The 25,551-nt window shown below is 41.9% G+C and overlaps 2 protein-coding genes and 2 pseudogenes across 2 annotated transcripts in view; 1 reads left to right on the forward strand and 3 right to left on the reverse strand.

The window, feature by feature from the left end:
* Positions 1-3,295, reverse strand: part of LOC126006726 (gamma-aminobutyric acid receptor subunit rho-2-like) — a 28,326-nt gene extending 25,031 nt beyond the window's left edge. The window contains 1 exon segment of the mRNA XM_049772250.1: positions 3,189-3,295. Coding sequence (XP_049628207.1) covers positions 3,189-3,295 — 107 coding nt within the window.
* Positions 1-25,551, forward strand: part of PM20D2 (peptidase M20 domain containing 2) — a 189,671-nt gene that overhangs the window by 121,935 nt on the left and 42,185 nt on the right. The window lies entirely within an intron of this gene.
* On the reverse strand, positions 4,450-4,597 carry LOC126008016 (uncharacterized; annotated as a pseudogene).
* On the reverse strand, positions 24,766-25,415 carry LOC126006762 (high mobility group protein B1-like; annotated as a pseudogene).

The following is a 25,551-nucleotide window of genomic DNA, read 5'->3' on the forward strand; positions in this document are numbered from 1 at the left end:
AAACCCAATCATGAACAACTTTATAATCATGATATTTAAATAAAAGGGAAAATATTGGCCCAGAGAGCTAGAACAGCAGATAGAGCATTGCCTTGCACATGGCTGACTTGGATTTGATCCCCAGCATCCTATATGGTACTCCAAACCCATCAAAAGTGATTTCTGGGTCCGGAGAGATAGCACAGCGGCGTTTGCCTTGCAAGCAGCTGATCCAGGACCTAGGTGGTTGGTTCAAATCCCAGCATCCCATATGGTTCCCCATGCCTGCCAGGAGCTATTTCTGAGCAGATAGCCAGGAGTAACCCCTGAGCACTGCCAGGTGTGCCCAAAACAAAAACAACAACAAAAAAAGAATGATTCCTGAGTGCAAAGCCAGAAGTAAGGTCCTGAGCATCACTGCGTGTGGCCCCAAAACCAAAAAATTAATTTTTATTAAATCATCATTGTTTGGGCCACATGGTTATAATAGTGTGAACTATATTGTTTTAATACAAATTACTTTATTAAAGGCCATGTATTACATAGTCGCTTATAATACATAGGTTCCAAGACCAATTCCACCACCACTGTAAAATTCCTTCTACTATTGTCCCTAAATACCCACCCATTCTCAAGCCTAACCCCATGGCAGGCACAAAATTATACCTCTAGTTAAAGAGACAGCCCAAAGACTTGTGAAGCCTAGAGCAGATGGGACTCCATATTGTTGAACCAATGTTAAGTTTTTATTTAAGGCTAACAAGGCTAAGTTTCCATTTAAGGGCTAAGTTTCTATCCCAACAATAATGATGCAGATCCCAAGGCCACTATAAACCACAAAATACCACCCTAGACATCTATCCATAAAAGGACATGATGAAATACCCTAGACAACAGCCAATCAACTTAAAGGTTAAGGCTTCCTGCTTCTAGCCCTATATAACCTGGCTGTGATGGATTTGTCTCCTGTGAGAAGTAACCCTGCCAGTCAGTTTGAAGCTGCTGTAGATGTAATAAAGTCTTGTTTTGCTTTATGGAGCTATTGGTAGATGGAATAAAGTCCTGCTTTGTGTAATCTTGTCCTTCGACTCCAGACCCTAACAGACTAAGTACATGCTTTGTAGGAGGGAGAGCAAGTAAGAGCTCCAGGACCATACTCCTTAGTCCCTGAGCAACTGATAGCCATAGAGCTGGGAGTAGAAAGGAAGAAAGTAGCATAAAGGAAGTCCTGGAGGTATGCATTTTAGGGCAGAGACCCCATGATTAGTCTCCCTTCCCTCAGGGAGGAAGGTGAAGCAGCTTGGGGTAAAGTTGGGGAGCACACCTGGTAATGTTCAGGCATTACTACTGGCATTACACTAAAAAAAAAAGCTGGAATGATGGTGCAGCAGTAGGGCATTTGCTTTGCATGTGGCTGACTCAGGGCAGGCTGCGGTTTGATCCCCCAGCTTCCTGGTCCCCAAGCCAGGAGTGATTTCTGAGTGCATAGCCAGGAGTAACCCCTGAGCATCATCGGGTGTACCCCTCCCCAAAAAAAGAAAAGAAAAAAAATTACTCTTGGATGGTTTGGGATGTTAAAGATTGAACCTGGATCAGCCATATGCAAGGCAAGTACCCTCCTTGCTGTGTGATTGATTTTGCCCCAGTGGTGGTAGTTTTTATCTAAGCCTGAGGACATGGTCAAGTGTTTATATCACTATCTGGTTGTCATTTGTGAGTGTATGTACAACTGGTGAAGTCTGGGCTCCAGTCACTGTCTTAGGAAAGGGAAAAGGGCCCTTGGAACCTCTGCCCTGAAATGCACAGCTCAAGGCCTTCCTTCCTGCTTCTCAGAATGGTGCATCACTCACATAATACTCCTGTCTTATTCTTTTCTTGTTCAGCAATTCTGAAGACAGCAGCAGACCCAGAGCATGTGCCCTGTCCTTCTATTTCCATCCAAGTAATTACAACATTTTGATTTGTCATTTCATGACTTGTAATACAAATTCTCAGTTTGATTAATGTTTCTGGGACATCAATTGTTTTGGGAAATGGCAAAGTCTATTGTTGACACATAACATGCTATATCAGCATAGCTATTGCTGGCACTCTGATTAAACTAGTGCGTGAGACTCCATGTCCCATCCCCAATTCCACCCCTACACCCTTCCCCACAACTAGGTATGAAATCCTTAGCTCTTTTTTTTTTTTGTTTGTTTTTGTTTTTGGGTCACACCCAGCAGTGCTCAGGGGTTACTCCTAGCTCTATACTCAGAAATTGCTCCTGGCAGGCTCAGGGTACCATATGTGATGCCGGGATTCAAACCATTGTCTTTCTGCATGCAAGGCAAATGCCTTACCTCCATGCTATCTCTCCAGTCCCAATCCTTAGCTCTTTTTTTTTCTCCCTCCCTCCCTCCCTCCCTTGCAATCCTTAGCTCTTATAACACAGCCCTCACCCCTCATATTGACAGAGTGGGGGTTGGGGTTGGCAATTAGCCCCTAGAAGGAGTTACACAAGCAAAACATTTAAAGAAGGGCAGGAGAGACAGCATAGGAAGGAGGCTCTTGTCTTGCATGTAGCTATGGTGGTCATGACCCTAGTCCAAATATTGGTCCACAAATTGGTCCCCTGAATACTACCAGGGATCACTGGTGAGCCCCAGAATTAGGAATAGCCCCTTAACAGAAGGTTGCCCCAAAATTAAAACAACAAAATAATTTAAGGAAGATAACTTTTGGTTAGGTTTTTCTAAACTTTCAAGCTAATTTATTTACACATAATCTATGGTAGTGCTTCTCATCTGGGGGCCTCAAGAATATCCCAAGGGAGCCACAGGAGAAAAATCAAATAAATCACATAAAAATGGGGGGTCCACAGCAGAAGACTAAAAGGCCAACTGGAAAGATGAGGGTGGTTAAAAGAAACAAGGTTGAAAGGAGGAACTACTGTAGGCAGGTGAAAAGATACTGGCTTTGGGTCCAGCAAAATGCCAGGCTCAATGCACAGGAAAATTCATTTATGTTTCATCCATAATGTCACCAACTCTCCTTAAAATCAAGTGCTATATCTGAGCACAAACACCCAACAAAGGCTTGGGACTGTCCATCTTTGCTCTCTGATGGCTTGCAGGAGGCTGGATTAATCATGCCCAGATGAAAAAAATGCCACAGAAGCCTTTCTGAAAGATGCTTCTCCCTTCTGGAAACCCCCACCCCAACTTTACCTTGGCATATCCAGCTGCCTTGGTTGTCTCTTCATTGTGAACTCTCTGTTCTCCACAAAGACCATCAGGTAAAATAAGCACAGCATAAATCTTATAAAAGGAAGCATCCTCCCAGCGTCTGTGCAGGAGCCACACGGTTCTTTCCAGCAACGGCTGTGGGCAAGCCTCCAGGGCTTAGCCCATCTGGTTCATCCAGCTGTTTCTCAGAGGGCAGGAGAGGCTAGTGATCTGCCTGATTTAATATTTGATACAGATGTCTGTCCCCTTTTACGCCCCTTTATGTCTTTTGGAGGGTTACTCCAAAAAACATCCTGAACCCCAAGACTAACCTCCCTGCTGCTGAGTGATTGGCCATTAGGCAACAAGCTTGTTCTTCTGTTAAATGGCTTCCATTGAGTCCTAGAACAGCTTTGGTTAAAACTGTTACATAAAAATATTAAATCTCTAGATCATTCCAGCTTCTTGCTGAGTGCATTAATCTGTGCCTGTCTGCAGGTCTCACAGTCAGCAGGGTGCACATCTGCAGGGGAGACAGTGCCTGGAGAGCAGCATGAGGACATGCTCAAAAAGCACTATATAAACCCACCTAGACCCAACCTTCCAGCCTTGGTTGCCTTTTCCTTCAACAACTTGGCCAGTGGCCAAATATCTTCCTCTTAAAAAATCTTATTTTTTTATCTTTTTGACCCAGTACTAGTACATTTAATCAAAGTAAAGTGCTTATTTTTTTATTTTGAAGGAAAACATACACAGAAAGGAAACTTATGATTATGTCTGCGTTCTCTATACCATGAGCCTTTGATGAATCTTGGTCTTTAATATGTAAACATATATTTAGAGGTGATCACTCCCAAGAACATGGACTCAGGAATCAGGGAGTGCCAGGGGTGGTACTCGGGACTTCAAACACACCAGCATCTATTATGCGACCCATCTTCCTAGCCCTTAACTTTGATCTTTAACCCTAAACATTGAAATCATGCCTAATCTTCATAAACATACATTTTATCACAAGTCAGCATAATTTCCTTCTTAGGTGGAGACATGGTCGGGTGTGCTTAGGGCTTACTCCTGCCTCTGAGCTCAGGGATCATTCCTGGTGGTGCTCAGGGGACCATATGAGGTCCTAGGGATTGGCAAGTGCTCAAGTACTATTGCTCTGATCTTTATTTGTAATCTAGAATATGAAATTATAGAGAAGTTTAATGATACATGTGCCACGAGCCATATACTGAATTGAAAATTTCAGAAGCTGATTATTTTTTGTCCCCCCATTCACAATACAGACCAGGCAAAGGGCCTGGTTTTAGGTATATATAAGGAGCATTTACTGTACCTCCTCTTTCTAGAAGCTGATTATTGACTGCAGATCCTCTTTGTTCTGGAGAGGTGTTTAGTACCATAAAGACAATCAAATGTGAGATGAAGATGGAATTCAGAGAGAGGGACTGTCAGATGGGCTTTGTTGTGAAAGAGACTCCAAGGAATGAATGACATAACTCATTTAATTTTTCTAAGGAATTTCTAATTGGGATATTTTGATCAGAGAAGTTGTGAGACAAAAGCAGGTTAGGCCCTATGCTAAGGGAAAGCAAGGGGCAAAAAGTTAAGAAGTTAAGAAGAAAAAAGTTAAGAAGGCAAGATCAGGGGCTGGAGTGGTAGCACAAGCAGTAGGGCATTTGTCTTGCATGCACTAACCTAGGATGAACCACGGTTCTATCCCCAAGGAGCAATTTCTGAATGCATAGCCAGGAGTAACCCCTGAGTGTCACCAGGTGTGGCTCAAAAACCAACCCCCCCCTCAATAAAAAGGCAAGACCAAAGAATCAGATGTGACCCAGAGTCCTTTCACTGACTGAATGGGATAGGGAGGTAAGAGAAGTTAACAAGAAACTCTTGGACTCTTGTTTGGAGCAGGTGAATGTCACACCATTAAACAGGACCATTACAATTGGACTAGTTTCATGGAGAAATGAGATAAATTTTCACTTAGACTAGGGGTCAAATCTAGGCCTTCCAAATGCAAGTCTGCAATCCAGAACTCTCTACCCCCTCATTTCAAATTCTTACAGATGTTCAATGTGGCAGGATGTCACTTACAATGGGTTATATAGGATTTAGGAGTGGGGATAATTCACTATGGAGACTAAAATAGTGGGTCTTAAGTCTGACATCTCAGAATTATCTAAAAAATTTGTTTTAATTTTTCACTCTTGGGGTTGGAGTAAGGTGTTTTCCTGGCATGTATGATCCCTGAGATCATAAAGGATCCAAGAATAAGCCCTTTGAATCCCCAGATGTGGCCCATAAACCAAATTAAAAAACCAGAATTTCCTTTTTGAGACATTAAGGCCCAAGAAAATTTAGCACCAAATTAAGTGTTTCAGTCAATTCCCATCTATCAAAATGCCTCCTAGCAAATTGCCTGTTTGGGGCAGAGAGGTGCAATACATCCTTGTATGTGTGAGGGCCCAGTGTAAATCCTTAGCAAGACAACAAAACACCACCAAAAAACACTCCCCACTGAACTAAACTTTCAACTCATACATTTGCAATACAAAGAAACAGTCTCACCTTAGTTTATTCAGACTCATTCAGAAAGACACCTATATCCACTGCAGCACTATTTACAAAAGCCAGAATCTGGAAACAACCCAGATACCTGACAACAGATAAGTGGCTAAACAAACTGTGGTATATATACATAACAGAATACTATGCAGCCATCAGGAAAATGAAGTCATGAAATTTTCCTATACATGGATGAACATGGGAACTATTATGTTGAGTGAAACAAAGGGAGAGAGATAGAAACAGAATAGTATCATTTTCGGGGCCAGAGAGGTGGCACTAGAGGTAAGGTGTCATCTGCCTTGCAAGCGCTAGCCAAGGAAGGAACGCGGTTCTATCCCCCGCTCGTCCCCCTGAGCGCTTAGCCAGGAGTAACCCCTGAGCATTAAATGGGTGTGGCCAAAAAAAAGAAACAAAACAAAACAAAAAAACAGAATAGTATCATTTTCATCTATGGGATATAAGAAAAAAGATATTACTATAATAACACACAGAGATAATAGAGATGATGACTGGAAGGACCAGTCCATGATATGAGGCTTACCTCAAAGTGTGATGAGTACAGTTAGATAAATAACTACACTAACAACTATCATGACAATGGTAGTGAGTGAGAGGAATAGAATGCCTGTTTTGAATATAGGCAGGGGAAGCGGGGAGGAGGGTGATGGGGGACATTGGTAGTAGGAAGGTGGTGAATGGTAGTGTTCTTTTTTATAACTTAAACCCAACTATAAACACGTTTGTAATAATGATGCTTAAAGATACAAAGAAATCAAATCTCAGAAAAATGAAATCTTGTCTGCAAGGGAAGAACCAAGAAGCAGAGAGCGTCACCCACTCTCCTTTTCTTCCCACATTCACATTCTCACCATGGCTGTGCTGCTTCCTCTGCCTTTTGTAAAAATAATTTTTTTTTTACTTCATTTAAACACTGTGGTTTGCAAAGTTGTTCACGATACAGTTGTTCCTGGCATTCCAAAATGCAACACTGATCCTACCAATGTGACCTTCCCTCCACCATTGTCCCCAGTTTCCTACCAATCCCAAGCCAGGCACAAAATAACTTACATATTCTGTATGTTCATCTTTAAAAATTTAAATACAATGTGTACAAGGCTGTTCATAAGTTATTTTCACAGATAAAGTTGTTCAGGACTGAGTTAGTCATACAACGTGTAACAACCTCCACCAGTGCAAATTTCATACTTCTCACCCTCCCTGATGCAGTCTTCCCTTCCACCCACCCTCCCCTATCTTCATCTGGGACAGACATTTACTTCTCTCTGTCTCCATTTTTCTCTCTTTGCTTTTGTGACAATGTGGTTTGCACTACTGTTAAATAAAGGGTGCCGTACCTGCCATTTTTCCCCTTTCAGCGCCCAGTTGTCCAAAGTGAATAGTTCCAACTACCATTGCCATAGTGGACCCTTCTCTAACTGCACTCTGCTTTTTTGGCAAGCTTCCTGCTATGGACTGGTTCTCTAAACCTTCATCTCTATTGTCTCTGTATATCGCCACTACACTGTCTAAAATAATTCATTTACATTGCTTGTTACAACCAATGGGCTAATAGAATTATCAAGCAATACTTCCATAAATAAAAGACTGGTGGAAACTGATATTTTACAGTGGGGTCATTCAATCTCTGAGGGTTTACCTGTTTGTTGTTAGTTGAGCCTTCTGTGTTGCTTATTGAGCATAGTCGGCTTCATACTGCTTTCCCTTCTAATTTGCTCTGCTCAAACTGGTTTGTCAGGATTCAGAATTTGGAGGTGTCCCTCCAGAAAGCCTAGGATCTTTAGAACTTGGATATGAGCTTACATGGTGTCAGCTTTAGGATATGGGTGTAGGTGCTGGGGCTACTGGCAAAATAGGGGTGGGAATGTGAGGGATGCCACCCTCCCCATTCCAAAAAGTCTCCAGAATCCTGTGTGTCTGGAATTTTGACGGGTTTGGTTGGTGTCTCTGGAGAAATTAGTCCTGAAGCAGTGAGGTTGGACCATTAGCATGGCAGCAACTGTGGAATACTATTGTAGCTGTGGAGATTTGGTAGGTGGGGCTTGTCCCAAACCCCCAAGGGCACCCTAAGGTTTTCAGCCAGAAGACCAGTGTACCTGTGAATTTGAATGACTTGGCTGACATCTCTTTCTAGATTAGTCAGGAAGCATGGAGAGATAAACACTAATTCACTCATCATAGTATTCAATTTACAAATTTCCCGAGGGTAGAGGTCGCAGAAGCTTTGGCAAAGACACTTGCCACAGAGGCTGGGGTCTTCCAGCTTTGGGAAGAAGGTGGACTACAAATGCATGAAGTTGAAGTGCTTTTAATGGGATGCAGGCCTACTTAACAATCTATAGGTGGGAGCTGAGAGCCTGGTTCTTCTCCAGTGACTACAGGAGGAGACCAGCTCTCACCTTCCACCCCAGTCAGCACCTTAGTGCTTCCCGAGTCTTTTTTCTTCAAAGTGCCTTTGTCTTCAAAGGAAAATAATTTTCTCCTTTGAAAACGGAAATTTTTTACAAAGTGGTCCTTCAATTTCTGGACCCTAATAATAATAGCATTTAGTTTACACATTTCTGAGAGCAAAGGTCATAGAAACTTTGGAGAAGATGGTTGCTGCAGAGGCTAGGGTATTACAACTTTGGGAAGAAGGTGGACTACAAATGCATAAGGTGGAACTGCCTTTAATGGCATTAACAATCTATAGGTGGAAGTTGAGGGACTGGTTCTAGGCTGGTCACTGAAGGAGCTGAATCTTTCATTTTCCACCCCAGCCAGAGCCTCAATGCATTCTCAGATGATGGCTTTTCTGTGGACGAACCTTTCTCTTCAAATAATTTTATCTTTTTCCAAAAATGAAAACATTCAGAACAGTTTGTTTTCCTCCTGGAATAATATGTAGTTTTTGTTTATCTGTCATCTTTCAGATCTTTGATGGCTGGCTCAGGATCATGTATTTGCTCTAGAGCTGCAACCAGAAAGAAAGTGAATTCAGACTCCATTCTCCAAGGACTGCCTATCCAAGCCCCAATTATTCACCCCAAATCACTGTTAAGAAACTTATTTGGAATCAATTCAGTCACAAAAATAGTGATAGTGGAATAATGGTGGGAAATATTTATCAAGTTTTTCCATGAAAGGCAGGGAAGTGAAATCATTCTCCCCACATATAACATAACACTTTCCATTTTCTTAACTATTCTGTCATCAGTTTTATGTGTTACCTGGCTTAGTGCTTATGCCCAACTATTCAGAGGCATCATCTCTCTTACTCATAGCAGTTCCCCCATGCTTAGAATAACTGCATTGGAATTCAGGGATACCAGCCTTCTCTTTTTCTAGTCAGTCACTTCTGTGACATCGGGGAAATGTTTATGGCTGCAAAATTTAAAATGTACTTCATAAATGTCTAATAAGAGCTCATATGCAACCCCAAACTTAAGAAGAGGAAATTAAAGTTCAAGTCTAGGGTTTCTGGAAGAAAGTTCAAGTCTAGGGTTTCTGAGAGAGTATACAGACTGAGGATGGGAGGGGCCTTGGGGACTTTGGTGGAGGGAAGGGCACATCGTTCTTGGGATGGGAGTTGGAACATTGTACTCCTAAATCTCTATGACGACTCTCTGTCAGCATGTAATTTAATATTGAAGTTTAATGTCAATTTTAAAAAGTTCAGATGGTAAATTCACTATCAAAACAAAGGTCAGAAGAACATAAAAGTGAAATTTTGCAAGAGAAAACAGAACACTATGTCCAATGTGAACCACCAAGAGGAAAATTCTAAGGTCCTCACATTTTTGGTTGGAGGGAAAGGATACAATCTTTGATTTTCTTAGGTGTACTTGTTTAGTAATGGACAGATGAGTAACACATAAACCCTCCATCGTTGATAGGAAAGTAATGCAAATCCAAAGTGCACTGCTGAGTTTTAGGGGGTCTGCACATCAGGAGTACTATGAACACATATCTCAAAGTCAATGTCCATGTAGCACTAAGGCTATGTAAGGAAGAGGAGACAAGGTGTCATCTGTACTGGTTGGGAAAGTTTAGATCTGCACTGATGTGTTCTTGTCATGCAGCTCCTTGCATTGTAGGGTCTCTACACTGTTTGGGAGGAGGGTGGAGTTTTGATTCTCGCTTGTCTTCACTTGAGTCAAATCTTCACAAAATCCTTAACACCAGAGTCAAGTTCATATCAGATGATTGGGTTTTTTGAACGGAGTGGGGATTTGTGGTGAGTGTGTTCTGCACCTGGGTGTCAAATGAGGACCATGCTACCCACCATTTCAAGCAGCTAAGTCCTTCATTTTTTTTCTGGGGGTCACACCCGGCTCGCTCATGGGTTACTCCTGGCTCTATGCTCAAAAATCACTCCTGGCAGGTTCGGGCGACCATATGGGATGCCGGGATTTGAACCACCGTCTTTCTGCATGCAAGGCAAACACCCTACCTCCATGCTATCTTTCCAGCCCAAGTCCTCCATTTTATGTCCCTCAGTGTCTGTAACTTTCCAGCACAGCTGAAGAGCTTGGTTTGAACCCTTCGGTTCACTTCAGTCCATTCCATATTATTCCCAACTACTCCCCAGAACTTAGCCCCCACCTCTTGCATCAAAAGGCATAGTTCATTTACGATGGTGCAGAAGATATCTTTGTTTCCCTTTGTGCTTGCATGGTTCATCATGTTCATCAGACAGTCAATGGACTCGACAGCAACTATGGCCTCATTGTTTCTGATGTTTCTTATTAAGAAAGGAGCCAGTCTGATGAGGCGTTCTGACTATTTGAAAGAAAACACAGATCACTAAATAACTGGGGAGCTTGCCTCCTTGGGAAAAGGGTTTTGAGAAAACAAGTTGGTACTTTATAAAAAAACAACAACAACAACAACATGGGGATTTGGAAGAAAAGCCTGTGAAGACCTTGAGGCAGAGGTCTTTAGTTCCATCCACTGGATGGTGACTGCCTGAGGAGGAAGGGTTGGGCAAGAGACTGAATACCCAAAGGACTCGTGGGAGAGTAACAAAATGCTTCAAGGAGAACACTCCTTCCAGTGGTTCATACTCACACTTGTTTTAGATGCAGAGCTAGGTTAAAGATCCCAAATAGGCCAATTTTCTGATTCATAAAATCGAGGTCTTAAATTCATTAAATATAGGTAAACTATTATTTGAGATTGTCTCAGCTACTAAGGCCCCAGAGAGAAGGCCGTGCAGTGATGAGTGAGAGTGCAAGGAATGCCTAGCCCAGGATTAGATTGTATAAGTGAATGCACTGTAACCTATAGAGGACAAGAATTTGGCACGGTCCATCAGCTGGTTAGTAACAGACAGAAGAACACACCAGGCTTTCAGGCTGAGTTCTGGCTAGAGGAGCCCACTACCTGCATCAGGTCTCTGCCCCGCTCTTTCACAATAGCACTCATCAGCGGGAGTGCAGTCAGAGGCACTTTGACCTCATTGCCCTTTTGATCTTCCAGAACCTCCTGCAGGAAGGTGGTGAGCTGGGTCTCCATAAAAAATTCAGCAAATAACTGCAACAGGGTAGAGTTAGGCCAATGCAGCTGAGACACCCACCCTGCCCTCGTTCTCTTTCTTGGAAAGAGGAAGGAGAGCTTCTCTTGGGAGCACAATGGATATTTGCCTTAGGCCTATGCTGCCCTCAGCCAGGTTTCTAAAGAACATATCACTGGGGACAGAATCATGGGGATGGCAAGGAAAAACATGAACCTCAGGCGCAATGTGAGTTCAGAGATTAGGGGCTAGAGATGGAGAGCTGAGAAGGATGGAAGGAAGAACTGGAGGGAAGAATAGTGTATGTTTCCCAAAGCATCTTTAGCATAAAATAGTAGTTTCTGGGAAAATGGGTAACAAATGAGAGGGACCATAAAGCTCATGGAGGAGCATGTGGTAAGCTGATACCAGGAAAATGTCCTCAACCTACAATTCACTACAATGGGAAGGAAGGGGGATTCTTTTTTTTTTTTTTTTTTTTGGTGGTTTTTGGGTCACACCCGGCAGTGCTCAGGGGTTATTCCTGGCTCCAGGCTCAGAAATTGCTCCTGGCAGGCACGGGGGACCATATGGGGCTCCGGGATTTGAACCGATGACCTCCTGCATGAAAGGCAAACGCCTTACCTCCATGCTATCTCTCCGGCCCCAGGAAGGGGGATTCTAATCTTCATTTTACAATTACAGAGGAATCTAGGACTGATTGCAAACAGAGGTGCCCCCTCTCCCAGCTTGGGTTTGAACTCTGCCCCTTCACCTTGCCAATGGTCGATGTGTCATAGATCTGGTTGTAGTTCATGTAGGCACTGTATTCCTCACTCTTCTCTTCTCTTCCCCCAATCCTAACTTTATATCTGAAACAAAGATCCCCCTAAAACCTCACCCACTCAGAGGGTTTCTTAGGCTCCCATTCCCACCTGTCACTGACCCTGGCTTTCCCTGAATCTAAGTCAGTTGGAGGAGGGCTACATCCCCTGGAACAGGAAGGAGTCAGTGTATGTTGAAATAAAGAAAAGCGAGAGCTCAGGATAGAAGTTTGCACATGCTACCTGACCTGGACAGGGACTGCACCAGGGAAAAGATGGAATTCAGCAGAGGGGGAGTCACCAGTTGTAGATAAGAGTCTCTTGGAAGTTTTCTTTCCCAAGAACGTTGGAGGTAGGGGCCAGATTCCTGAAAGAACAAGAGGTACTCAAGTGCTTATTGGCTGCTCTTCTCATGGAAGTGTGTGTGTATGCAAGTAGGATGGACACAAAAAAGAAAGACCTGAGAAGGAGCCCATTGAGAAGTAGGAAGCAAAGTGCTCCATACGCTTTTGTTGCAGGAGTATATGGTAGAGATGGGAGAGCGCCTGAGAAGCTAGGGAGCAGACATTGTCCAATTCATTGTGGCAGCACACAGTCAGCAGCTTTATAAGATGTCCAAGTTCATTGAAGGTAATTTCTGTCTGAACAGGAGAGCTGCAAGACACAAGCTATTCCCCACCACTCTCTTAATCTGAGTTATCCAAGAAAACCATCAGGAGGAAGGGAACCAAGTGCCAGAGATATCAGAGTTGAGACAAGGCCCATCGTAAAACAAGTGGACATAGATTGGCAAGTTGTGGCTTCTAAAGGACAGACACATTTCTAGTTAGGGTTTCCATTACACCAGTCTCCTCTTGGTTTAGTGACAATTCACTAATCAATCCTTTGAGCTTAGCTCAAATCCCCCTCTAACATTACAATTAGACTGGTTTTCCCATGACCGTCTCTTATATATAACCATTTCTACTTTCATCTCTCATTTCTATGGCACTTGTTATGGTCGTCAGGATCATGTTCTTCTTAAGTATATTCTATAAAAAAATTGCCTCTTCAAAGAGGGACCAACTTGGACATCTAGTAACCACTGATGAAGGCACAAGGGATCAAATGTAAACAAGTAGAATGGAAAGGGATTGGGAAATGAGAAAGATTAAAGAAAATAGGAGGGAGAATGGATGTGAGATGAGGTGTACAAATAAGAAATTAGGACAGGTCAGGAGGTCAAGGGATGGAGGTGGAGGGAAGTTAGGATGCAGGGGCTCCAGGCCCTGTTACACTCACTCTAAAGCAATTTATATTCATATTCATATTCACCACATATTTCAGAATGTGTGCAGCACACCACATGGCTCATTCCCACTTGGATTCATTCTACTATTTAAGGAGTCATTGAGAACCTGCAAGAAGAAGAGGATAAAAGTCAGACCTTTATAGCTACATCTAGAGACTAAAAAGGAGACTGAAGCTTGCCTTCTAAGTGTCAGGTGAGCTTTCTGAAAATTGTGCTACTTTTTCTTTGATGGAAATGCTACGATGGCCTCTCATCAGGCCTTTTATTTCTTCCATCCCCAATTTTGTGCTTATTTAGGTGCTAGTCATTTCTAGTCACCCCTCTTGTTTTGAGGTCAAAGAAGTGATTTTATGGAAAACAATATGTAGATTCCTCAAAAAAACTGGAAAGTGAATTCCTATATGATCCAGCTATACCACTCCTACGGATATACCCTAGGAACACAAAAACACAAAACAAAAAAGCCTCTGCACACCTATATTCATTGCAGTGCTAGTTGCAATAGTCAGAATCTGGAATCAACCCAGACAACAGACAACAGCTGTAAAATCACCCCATGTGCCATATCTCCAACTCTAGGTGAATGAGTCTGAATCAGGGTTGCCCTCACCAGGCTGAGGGTGAAACATGTTTATTCTAGCAGTCTTCTACCTCGGATGGAGAGCCAGCTGCCTGCCAGAACTGCCAGAACTGTTTTTACTGAGTACAGAAATCACCTCTTGGTGAGGCAGTAAGGACAGTTAGTTCGGGCTATTTTGAGCCAGACCCACCCTGGTTTACAAATAAGACAATCGCTGTTTTGGGGATAAATTCAAGTTGAAAACAAACATACATGTGAGACACACCGAAACCCGTTACAAAAAGGAACTTCATTGTACCTTCATGCTTCAAATCACAAATTTTTCTGAGAAAAAGAATTCTGGTGGACCTTACCAATTTTTCTCGAGTCAGCTTCTTATAAACCACCTCAGTGTCAAAGGAACCAGGAGTGATCTTTGTTTTACATAAAATAAGGTGTAACCTAACAAACAGATGAGAGGCTAAAGAAACTGGTACATATACACAACGGAATACTATGCAGCCATCAGGAAAAATGAAGTGATTACATTTTCCTATAATGTATGGACATGGAAACTACGCTGAGTGAAATATGTCAGGGGGAGAAAAGATAGACACAGAATAGTCTCACTCACCTATGGGTTTAAGAAAAATAAAAGACATTATTGTAATAATACCCAGAGACAATAGAGATGAGGGCTAGAAGGACTGGCCACAATATAAAGCTTACCACAAAGAGTGGTGAGTGAAGATAAAGAAATAAATACACTAACAACTATCATGACAATGGTAGTGATTGATAAAAGTAGAATGCCTGCCTCGAATACAGGGAGTGCGAAAGGAGGGAGATGGGAGGCATAATTGATGGGAAGAAGCACTGGTAAAGTGAGGGGGTGTTCTTTTTGTTTGTTTGTTTTTGGGTCACACCTGGCGGCAATGCTCAGGGGTTACTCCTGGCTCTACACTCAGAAATTGCTGCTGGCAGGCTCAGGGGACCATATGGGATGCCAGGATTCGACCCACCATCCTTCTGCATGCAAGGCAAATGCCTTACCTTCATGCTATCTCTCTGGCCCCAGGGGTGTTCTTTTTTTATATAACTGAAACCCAACTATATACGTGTGTAATCCTGGCACTTACATAAAAATATTATTAAGAAAAAATGGCTGTCAAATTATATTGGTGATCCCCTGCAGTGGGTTAATGTAGTTCTGTGTTCCCTGACATGCATGTATCCATGTTTTAGGAGTAAGAAAAATGACAAATGACAAAGAATAAGGTCTCTCTTCACAGACTGCAGGATGAATGATTTATTCTGTGCTTGAGAAACGATATTATACCAGATTGCTATTCCAAACACATGCCTGTAATTCCACTCACATAAAATGATGCCCTCATCTCACTGATCCACAGATGCACTGTGAGATTTCCAATGTGGTCTCAATATAACAATAACACAGTGATACAACACCAGTTTTTATCTGATGAGAAGGGTACAAGATAAAAAAATCCACAATCAACTCAGATAAAACCATTGCCACACTGATGAGAAAAACAAATTTTTCCGAGAAAAGGAATTCTGGTGGGACCTTACCAATCTTTCTCAGAGTCAGCTTTTTATAAACCACCTCAGTGTCAAAACTGTGGTCTCTATATACCATTTTTCATGAAGAAGAACAAGGGATTCTTAGAGAAATAGTTGATTCCAGGCCAGAATCAGTAAATACAAGATACAATGCTCACCAAAAGACATGGCGAGGCTCTGGGAACTGGAGGTGCAGGTAAGGGATGCCGATTTGTGCAGCAAATTATTGGATGCAACACAAGCATGGCTGTAGAGGCTCCAGTAGAACCAGTCAGCTTAAATATTACATCACAGGGACTGAGAGATAGCACAGTGGTAGGGCATTTGCCTTACACGCAGCCTTCTGGACTCCACTTAGAAGCCTCCTCCTCTTGCGATTGTCATCCCACAAAATCATGAAAGCAATGATATGAATTACTGGAACATGTGAGACACACCAAAACTCATTACAAAAGGGAACTTCATTGTACCTTCATGCTTTTTTAGGAAACAAGAAGCTCAAATTAACTGTACTTCATAAATACTTGAAAAATCTCAATAAAGGAAGCCCAAAGTAAGAGATTCATAAACCCTAGAGTGGGAATAAACAACATAGAAACAAACTAAAATAAAAGATTCAATGAATGAAGTCAAGCAAACCAACCCACCTTAGATACTTATCACCACATATAGTCCTTCATCCCCATCAGCAGTGAAATCTGAGTGCAGAGTCAGGAGTAAGCCCTATGGTGGGTGAGACTTCCAAAATCACACAAAAATAGCAATGACAAAGAGAGAGATTAATGAATCCAAGACCTGTTTTCCTGAAATAATAAACACTAGTAAGCATAATATGTTTTATTATGGAGCAGAAAAGAATGGAAAGAAAGAAAAAAGATACCAAGAAATTCAAAAGATGGCCCTAGATTACTATGAAAAGCTTATGCTGTGAAATTGGAAGCCTAGAAGAAATGGATAAATCTGAGGGTTTCTATAACTCCAAGATTGCATCAGGAAAAAGCAGAACACCTGGGCAGACCAATGACTAAAATGGAAATCAAAACTATCCACAAAAATTTGTGAAGGCAGGCCCAGATGCACTCATAGTGAGTTCTCCCCAATCTTTTTTTTTTTTTTTTTTTTTGGTTTTATGAGTCACACCTGGCAGTGCTCAGGGGTTACTCCTGGCTCCATGCTCAGAAATTGCTCCTGGCATGCTCGGGGACCATATGGGATGCCAGGATTCGAACAAATGACCTTCTGCATGAAAGGCAAACAAACGCCTTACCTCCATGCTATCTCTCCAGCCCCTAAAGACTATCTTCTTAATCTAAGAATATCAGAGATAGGAATGCTCCAAAATAGCCTCTCTATGTACAAACATTACACTGATACCAGAAGAATTCAAAGGTAAGATAAACAAAGACAATTACAGAGTAATTTACTTGATGAAAAGAGGTGCAAAGGTCCTCAACACATCTTGGCCAAATGGATCCAATAAAAAATTGAAGGATCGGGGCCGGAGAGATAGCATGGAGGTAAGGCATTTACCTTTCATGCAGAAGGTCATCAGTTCGAATCCCGGCGTCCCATATGGTCCCCTGTGCATGCCAGGAGCAATTTCTGAGCACGGAGCCAGGAAAAACCCCTGAGCACTGCCGGGTGTGACCCAAAAACCACAAAAAAAAAAAAAAAAAAAAATTGAAGGATCATACACCATGATCAAGTGGGATATATCCCAGGGATCTGAAGATTATTCAATAAAATCACTTAATGCCCCATTACATATTAATACCAGGAAAGATAAAAATCTTAAGATTATATCAGTAATTATCTTCAAACAGAACCACATAACTTGAACCATTTTGTTCTGTCTCACAAATTGAGGGGGAAATAATGGAGGGCACCAATACCAAACAGTCGTATGAACATTGAGTAGAAATAAAAAATGATCAGACTTAAACAAACAAACAAAAAAGTTGTCTGGAGGGTTCAGCTCCTCATAACCAGATTACTTGGAGCAATTTTCTCTGGGCTCAGGACTGTTCCTACCCAAGAAATTTGAGCAATCTTATTGGTCCAGGGCACCATCCTGAAGCTGGGCTACCTGAACGCCCTGAAGAAGGTAACAACCGCTCTAAGTACCCTGCTCATTAAAAAAAATACCAAGTTCCCACATGCTCAGGAGCTGGCGATGCTCGTGATGGTAAGTGCCATTCTGAAGCAAGTGGGTAGAAATGCAGAGAGGAAGCAGGAAGGGTCCTTCTGGGACATAGATCTAGCACTCACCCTGGGACTCACCCTGGCGAGGAGCAGGTTGGATTCTATGATATTCTTTTCTCACCAGAGTAGAATAGAGGAAAAAGGGAACATTTCTAGATGTGCCTCCAAGACATGGGGGAGTCTAGGGGATTCCTCAAAAGGCTTGTTTATACAAGACTGGAAGCCCTTCCCTACCTCTGGAATGTCATAATCACCTTTGCCATTTTCAGGATGGGTGATGAGTTCATGTCTATGAACGCAGCACTTTGAGTTTTTAGCTGGTCCAGAGCTACCTCCAGGTGTATCCGGGAAATGACACTGAGCGCCTCTGCAATGTCCTGAAACATGGAAAGTCTTGAGCCCCCTGAAACAACATAGAACAATCAAAAGCCTACTGTCTGCCTCAAAACCAGGAGTGGAGAAGAGAGAAAGGGAGAGAAAAGTGAAACCAGGAAACTGGAAAGGAATCTGGTGTCCTGGAGGTTGCAGGAATACTACAGTGGGGAGGACAATAGCTTTTCATGTGACCAACCCAGGGTTCATTCACAGCATCCCTGTATGGTCCCCCAGTACTGCCAAGAGGAATTCCTGAGTGCAGACTCAGAAGTTAATTACAGAGAGTATCACCAGCTGTGGCACACACACACACACACACACACACACACACACACAACCATACACACACATTCCTGATGTCCTCGTATTAAACTGCTGCACCTCCAGGTAGAGAAAAAATAACGTTGCCAACACTAGTTGCTAAATTATTCCAGACTAGGTACATCTAGAACCACTTTTCTTTAATAAAAAAAATATTATTTACTTAGAAGCATTCAGAATGTCAACAAAACAGCTGCAACTTTTTTCTTTTGCAATTACAGAGTGGTATTCAGTTAACTGTTAACAGAACAACAATTATTTCGTATAAGCTGCATCAGAGACAACTGAAGATGAAAAAAACTACCATCTGCATATATAACTAATTTGTGCTGTGCACCAGCAAGAACCTGCTTTAAATTTCCATGCCAATTTACAACCCCCATACTGTACCAGGCAAGGTTAGTGGCTATTGAAAATACCACCAGGACAGGGCTATCTAAAGACACTTTCAATAGTGTATTAACTATACAAAAAATGACACTGTACAGTTTAAAAACAAATCTTACACAGCCTTACATTTCAATTTTTTTTCTTTAAAAGGAAGGAGTTGAGGATCTCAGATGCCAGCACCCTTCTGCCTCTCTACTCTGCTGTCCTGCATTTTCGGCCTGATTTCACCCTTGGTGCGGCTCATCAGCCAGCCTGCTTTCCTGTGATCTTTCCGGGGAGTCTGCCTTCCCGTGAGCCTTCCGTGGAGGTGAGTCGACACGCCCAGAAAGGGAGGAGCCACTGAACTTTGCTGGATCTCAGATGCCAGCACCCTTCTGCCTCTCTACTCTGCTGTCCTGCATTTTCGGCCTGATTTCACCCTTGGTGCGGCTCATCAGCCAGCCTGCCTTCCTGTGAACTTTCCGGGGAGTCTGCCTTCCCGTGAGCCTTCCGTGGAGGTGAGTCGACACGCCCAGAAAGGGAGGAGCCACTGAACTTCGCTGGATCTCAGATGCCAGCACCCTTCTGCCTCTCTACTCTGCTGTCCTGCATTTTTGGCCTGATTTCATCCTGGGTGCAGCCCATCTGCCAGCCTGCCTTCCTGTGAGCCTTCCGTGGAGGTGAGTCGACACGCCCAGAAAGGGAGAAGCCAGAGGAGCACGGTTGCTCCGCTCCCCTTCGCGACGGTGCACAGCATTTAGCCAATGAATACAATCACAACACGTAGAAAAACACGCAGTACTAGTGTGACAATGGGGAAACAACATGGGCCAGTGCCAGACATAGAGAATGAAGATGGCAACTCTGATGACTTGAACATGATCAACCACCTAGTCAGTCTCTCAGATAAGGAGTTTAGAGTTGCAATATGGAACATGTTCAAAGAACTCAAACAAAGTATAGAAGAGAAAACTAAAAAGAATCAGGAGAATATGAAGATAGAAATGAGAAAACTCCAAACGGAAATTTCAGATCAAATAACAGGTCTGAGAAACTCAGTAGATGAATTGAAGAAAAACATGTTTGAGATTTCCCACAGGTTAACAGCAGCTGAGGATAGAATCAGTACACTGGAAGATGAGATACATAACAATTACATACAGCAGAAGAAATTGGAAAAAAGCCTCAAAGCAAATGATCAAACAATGGAAAAATTACTCAAAGAATGGGAACAGATGAAAATAGAAGTCTATGATAAGCTCAACAGAAACAACCTAAGAATCATTGGAGTCCCAGAGACTCAGGAAGAAAATCTCCGGGAAGAATCAACAGTCAAGAACATCATTAAAGAGAAACTACCAGAGATAATGAATACATGTGATCAAATCCTGCATGCCCGAAGAGTGCCAACTAAAAGAGACCCCAGAAAAAACACCCCAAGACACATTCTAGTCACAATGACGAATCCCATAGATAGAAACAGAATTCTGAAAGCAGCAAGATCGAAAAGAGAAATTACATTTAAGGGAACATCCTTGAGATTTACTGCAGACCTGTCACCAGAAACACTCAAGGCCAGAAGGCAGTGGTGGGACATAGTGACAAAACTCAATGAAATAAATGCTTCGCCTAGAATACTGTACCCAGCAAAACTCACTTTTAGGTTTGAAGGAACAATACATAGTTTCACAGACAAACAACAGCTCAAAAACTTCACAGACTCAAAACCATTCTTAAAAGAAAAACTGAACGGCATACTTTAAGACAAGGCTTACCAACAAACACACCAAACTTTAATATAAAGATGGCACTAACTCCCAGGACAATTCTTTCTCTCAATGTCAATGGACTAAATGCACCAGTTAAGAGACACAGAGTGGCTAAATGGATCAAAAAACTCAATCCAACCTTCTGCTGCCTACAAGAAACGCACCTGAATAGTCAGAACAAACATAGACTCAAAATAAAAGGCTGGAGGAAAATCATCCAAGCAAACAACACCCAAAAAAAAGCAGGAGTGGCCATATTAATATCAGATGATGCAAACTTTATACTTAGGAAAGTAGTAAGGGACAAAGATGGACATTTTGTATTAATCAAGGGATATGTACAGCAGGAAGAAATCACCCTCCTAAACATATATGCACCGAATGAGGGGCCAGCAAAATATTTAATACAACTGTTGACAGATCTGAAAAATAATATCAGTAACAACACAATAATTGTGGGAGACCTCAACACGGCATTGTCAACACTAGACAGGTCAACCAGACTGAAACCCAACAAGAATATACTAGACCTGAGGAGAGAAATGGAAGTAAGAGGCCTAGTAGATATATACAGGACACTCCACCCCCAGAAGCCTGGATACACATTTTTCTCTAATGTACATGGGACATTCTCTAGGATAGACTACATGTTAGCACACAAAACATATCTCCATAATATCAAGAGGATAGAAATTTTGCAGGCTGCCTTTGCTGACCACAAAGCCCTGAAATTATATATAAACTACAAAGGGACACAGAAGAAAAATTTTAACACCTGGAAGTTAAATAGCCTCATACTGAATAATCAGTGGGTCCAAGATGAAATCAAAGAGGAAATCAAAACCTTCCTGAAAACAAATGACAATGGAGACACAATTTATCAGAACCTATGGGACACAGCAAAAGCAGTACTGAGAGGAAAATTTATAGCTTTGCAAGCACACATCAGGAAAGAAGAAGGGGCATACCTGAATAGCTTAATGACGCAGCTCATAGAATTAGAAAGTGCTCAACAAAAGGATCCAAAAATAGGGAGGCAGAAGGAAATAACAAAGCTGAGAGCAGAAATCAATGAAGTAGAAACTAGAAAAACCATCCAAAAGATCAACGAAAGCAGAAGTTGGTTCTTTGAAAAAATAAACAAGATTGATAGACCACTGGCAAAACTAACAAAGAAAGAAAGAGAGAGAAACTTGATAACTCGTATTAGGAATGAAAAAGGAGAGATCACTACTGATATGGTAGAGATTCAAAGGGTAATCAGAAACTACTTTGAGAAACTCTATGCCACTAAAAATGAAAACCTGGAAGAAATGGATAAATTTTTGGAATCTTATAATCTTCCACGATTGAATGAAGAGGATGTAGCATATCTAAACACACCCATTACTATTGAGGAAATTAAGAAAGTAATCAAATGTCTGCCCAAAAACAAAAGCCCAGGCCCAGATGGATTTACTAATGAATTCTTTCAAACCTTTCAAGAGGAACTACTACCAATCCTGGCAAGACTCTTTCATGAAATTGAAAAAACAGGAAAACTTCCAAATAGCTTTTATGAAGCCAACATTACCTTGATACCTAAACCAGACAGAGATGCTACGAAAAAAGAAAATTACAGACCAATATCGCTGATGAATGCAGATGCAAAGATCTTCAACAAAATCCTGGCAAATAGGATTCAATGCCTCATTAAGAAGATCATCCACTACGATCAAGTAGGTTTCATTCCAGGAATGCAAGGCTGGTTTAACATCCGTAAATCTATCAACATAATACACAACATCAACAGCAAGAAAAATAAAAATCACATGATCATATCAATCGACGCAGAGAAAGCATTTGACAAGGTCCAACACCCATTCTTGATCAAAACTCTCAGCAAGATGGGAATGGAGGGAACCTTTCTCAATATAGTTAAGGCCATCTACCACAAGCCAGAGGCAAATATTGTCCTCAATGGAGAAAAACTGAAAGCCTTTCCTCTAAATTCTGGCACAAGACAAGGCTGTCCTCTCTCACCACTTCTATTCAACATAGCACTTGAAGTACTTGCTATAGCGATTAGGCAAGAAAAGGATATCAAGGGAATCCAGATAGGAAAGGAAGAAGTCAAGCTCTCACTGTTTGCAGATGACATGATACTCTACTTAGAAAACCCCAAAGACTCTATCAAAAAGCTTCTAGAAACAATAGACTCATATAGCAAGGTGGCAGGCTACAAAATTAACACACAAAAATCAATGGCCTTCCTATACACCAATACTAATAAGGAAGAAATGGACATTAAGAAAACAACCCCATTCACTATAGTGTCACACAAACTCAAATATCTTGGAATCAACTTGACTAAAAATGTGAAGGACCTATACAAGGAAAACTATAAAACTCTGCTCCAAGAAATAAGAGAGGACACGCGGAAATGGAAGCATATACCCTGCTCATGGATTGGCAGGATTAACATCATTAAAATGGCAATACTCCCCAAAGCACTGTACAGATTTAATGCGATCCCCCTAAAGATACCCATGACATTCTTCAAAGAAGTGGACCAGGCACTTTTGAAATTTATTTGGAACAATAAACACCCTCGAATAGCTAAAGCAATCATTGGGAAAAAGAATATGGGAGGAATTACTTTCCCCAACTTTAAACTTTACTACAAAGCAATAGTTATCAAAACAGCATGGTATTGGAATAAAGACAGGCCCTCAGATCAGTGGAATAAGCTTGAATACTCAGAGAATGTTCCCCAGACATACAATCATCTAATTTTTGATAAAGGAGCAAAAAATCCTAAATGGAACAAAGAAAGCCTCTTCAACAAGTGGTGTTGGCAAAACTGGGTAGCCACTTGCAAAAAATTGAACTTAGACCCCCAGCTAACATCATGTACGAAGGTAAAATCCAAATGGATTAAAGACCTCGATATCAGCCCCAAAACCATAAGATATATAGAACAATACGTAGGTAAAACACTCCAGGACATTGAGGCTAAAGGCATCTTCAAGGAAGAAACTGCACTCTCCAAGCAAGTGAAAGCAGAAATTAACAGATGGGAATATATTAAGCTGAGAAGCTTCTGCACCTCAAAGGAAATAGTGCCCAAGATACAAGAGCCACCCACTGAGTGGGAGAAACTATTCACCCAATACCCATCAGATAAGGGGCTAATCTCCAAAATATACAAGGCACTGACAGAACTTTACAAGAAAAAAACATTTAATCCCATCAAAAAATGGGGAGAAGAAATGAACAGACACTTTGACAAAGAAGAAATACAGATGGCCAAAAGACACATGAAAAAGTGCTCCACATCACTAATCATCAGGGAGATGCAAATCAAAACAACGATGAGATACCACTTCACACCACAGAGAATGGCACACATCACAAAGAATGAGAATAAACAGTGTTGGCGGGGATGTGGGGAGAAAGGAACTCTTATCCACTGCTGGTGGGAATGCCGTCTAGTTCAACCTTTATGGAAAGCGATATGGAGATTCCTCCAAAAACTGGAAATCGAGCTCCCATACGATCCAGCTATACCACTCCTAGGAATATACCCTAGGAACACAAAAATACAATACAAAAACCCCTTCCTTACACCTATATTCATTGCAGCACTATTTACCATAGCAAGACTCTGGAAACAACCAAGATGCCCTTTAACAGATGAATGGCTAAAGAAACTGTGGTACATATACACAATGGAATATTATGCAGCTGTCAGGAGAGATGAAGTCATGAAATTTTCCTATACATGGATGTACACGGAATCTATTATGCTGAGTGAAATAAGTCAGAGAGAGAGAGAAAAACGCAGAATGGTCTCACACATTTATGGGTTTTAAGAAAAATGAAAGACATTCTTGCAATAATAACTTTCAGACACAAAAGAGAAAAGAGCTGGAAGTTCCAGCTCACCTCAGGAAGCTCATCACAAAGAGTGATGAGTTTAGTTGGATAAATAACTACATTTTGAACTGTCCTAATAATGAGAATGTATGAGGGAAATTGAGAACCTGTTTAGAGTACAGGCGGGGGTCGGGTGGGGAGGAGGGAGACTTGGGACATTGGTGATGGGAATGTTGCACTGGTGATGGGTGGTGTAAAAAAAAAAAAAAAGAAAAACTAAACAAAAAAAAAAAAGGAAGGAGTTGTGTACAGGGGGGTTAAATGCTTTATAGACAAGAAAAAAACTGTGCTATAACTGACTTATTTATCATCATCATCTTATTCTTCATCTTTTTTGTCCTCTTCCTCTTCCTTGTCTTCTTCATCCTCCTCATCTTCCTCTTCCTTCTTTTTCTTGCTCTTTTCTACTTCAACAACTCTCCTTTTGGCCACATCAGGCTTTCCTTTAGCTCGGTATGCAGCAATATCCTTTTCATATTTTTCCTTCAGCTTAGCAGCCTTCTTTTCATAAGGCTGCTTGTCATCTGCAGCAGTGTTGTTCTACATCTCACCCAGTTTCTTTGCAACATCACCAATAGACAGGCCAGGATGCTCTCCTTTGATTTTTGGGCAATACTCAGAACAAAACAAGAAAAAGGCCGAAGGAGGCCTCTTGGGTGCATTGGGATCCTTAAACTTCTTTTTTGTCTCCCTTTTAGGAGGAATATAAGTTTTCATTTCTCTTTCATAGCGGGCCTTGTCAGCTTTTGCCAAGTCTTCAAACTTCCCCTTCTCTTTAGCAGACATAGTCTTCCACCTCTCTAAGCACTTCTTAGAAAACTCTGAAAAGTTGACGGAAGCATCTCGGTGCTTCTTCTTGTGCTCTTCCCGGCAAGTTTGCACAAAGAATGCATAGGATGACAGTTTGCCTCTCGGCTTCTTAGGATTTCCTTTGCTCATGCTGAATTATTTTCCTCAAGCGAGAATCCGCGTCGCCCAGGCCGCCAGTCTGCTCGCCCGGTCCCGCCACTGGTCTCTGTGGAGCTCAATGCACTGCAATGGCTGTGAGAGTGGGAGCCAGACGCAGCCTCCTCACTCTCGCCACTC

Source organism: Suncus etruscus, chromosome 4 (genome assembly GCF_024139225.1).
Source record: "Suncus etruscus isolate mSunEtr1 chromosome 4, mSunEtr1.pri.cur, whole genome shotgun sequence".
NCBI lineage: Eukaryota > Metazoa > Chordata > Mammalia > Eulipotyphla > Soricidae > Suncus > Suncus etruscus.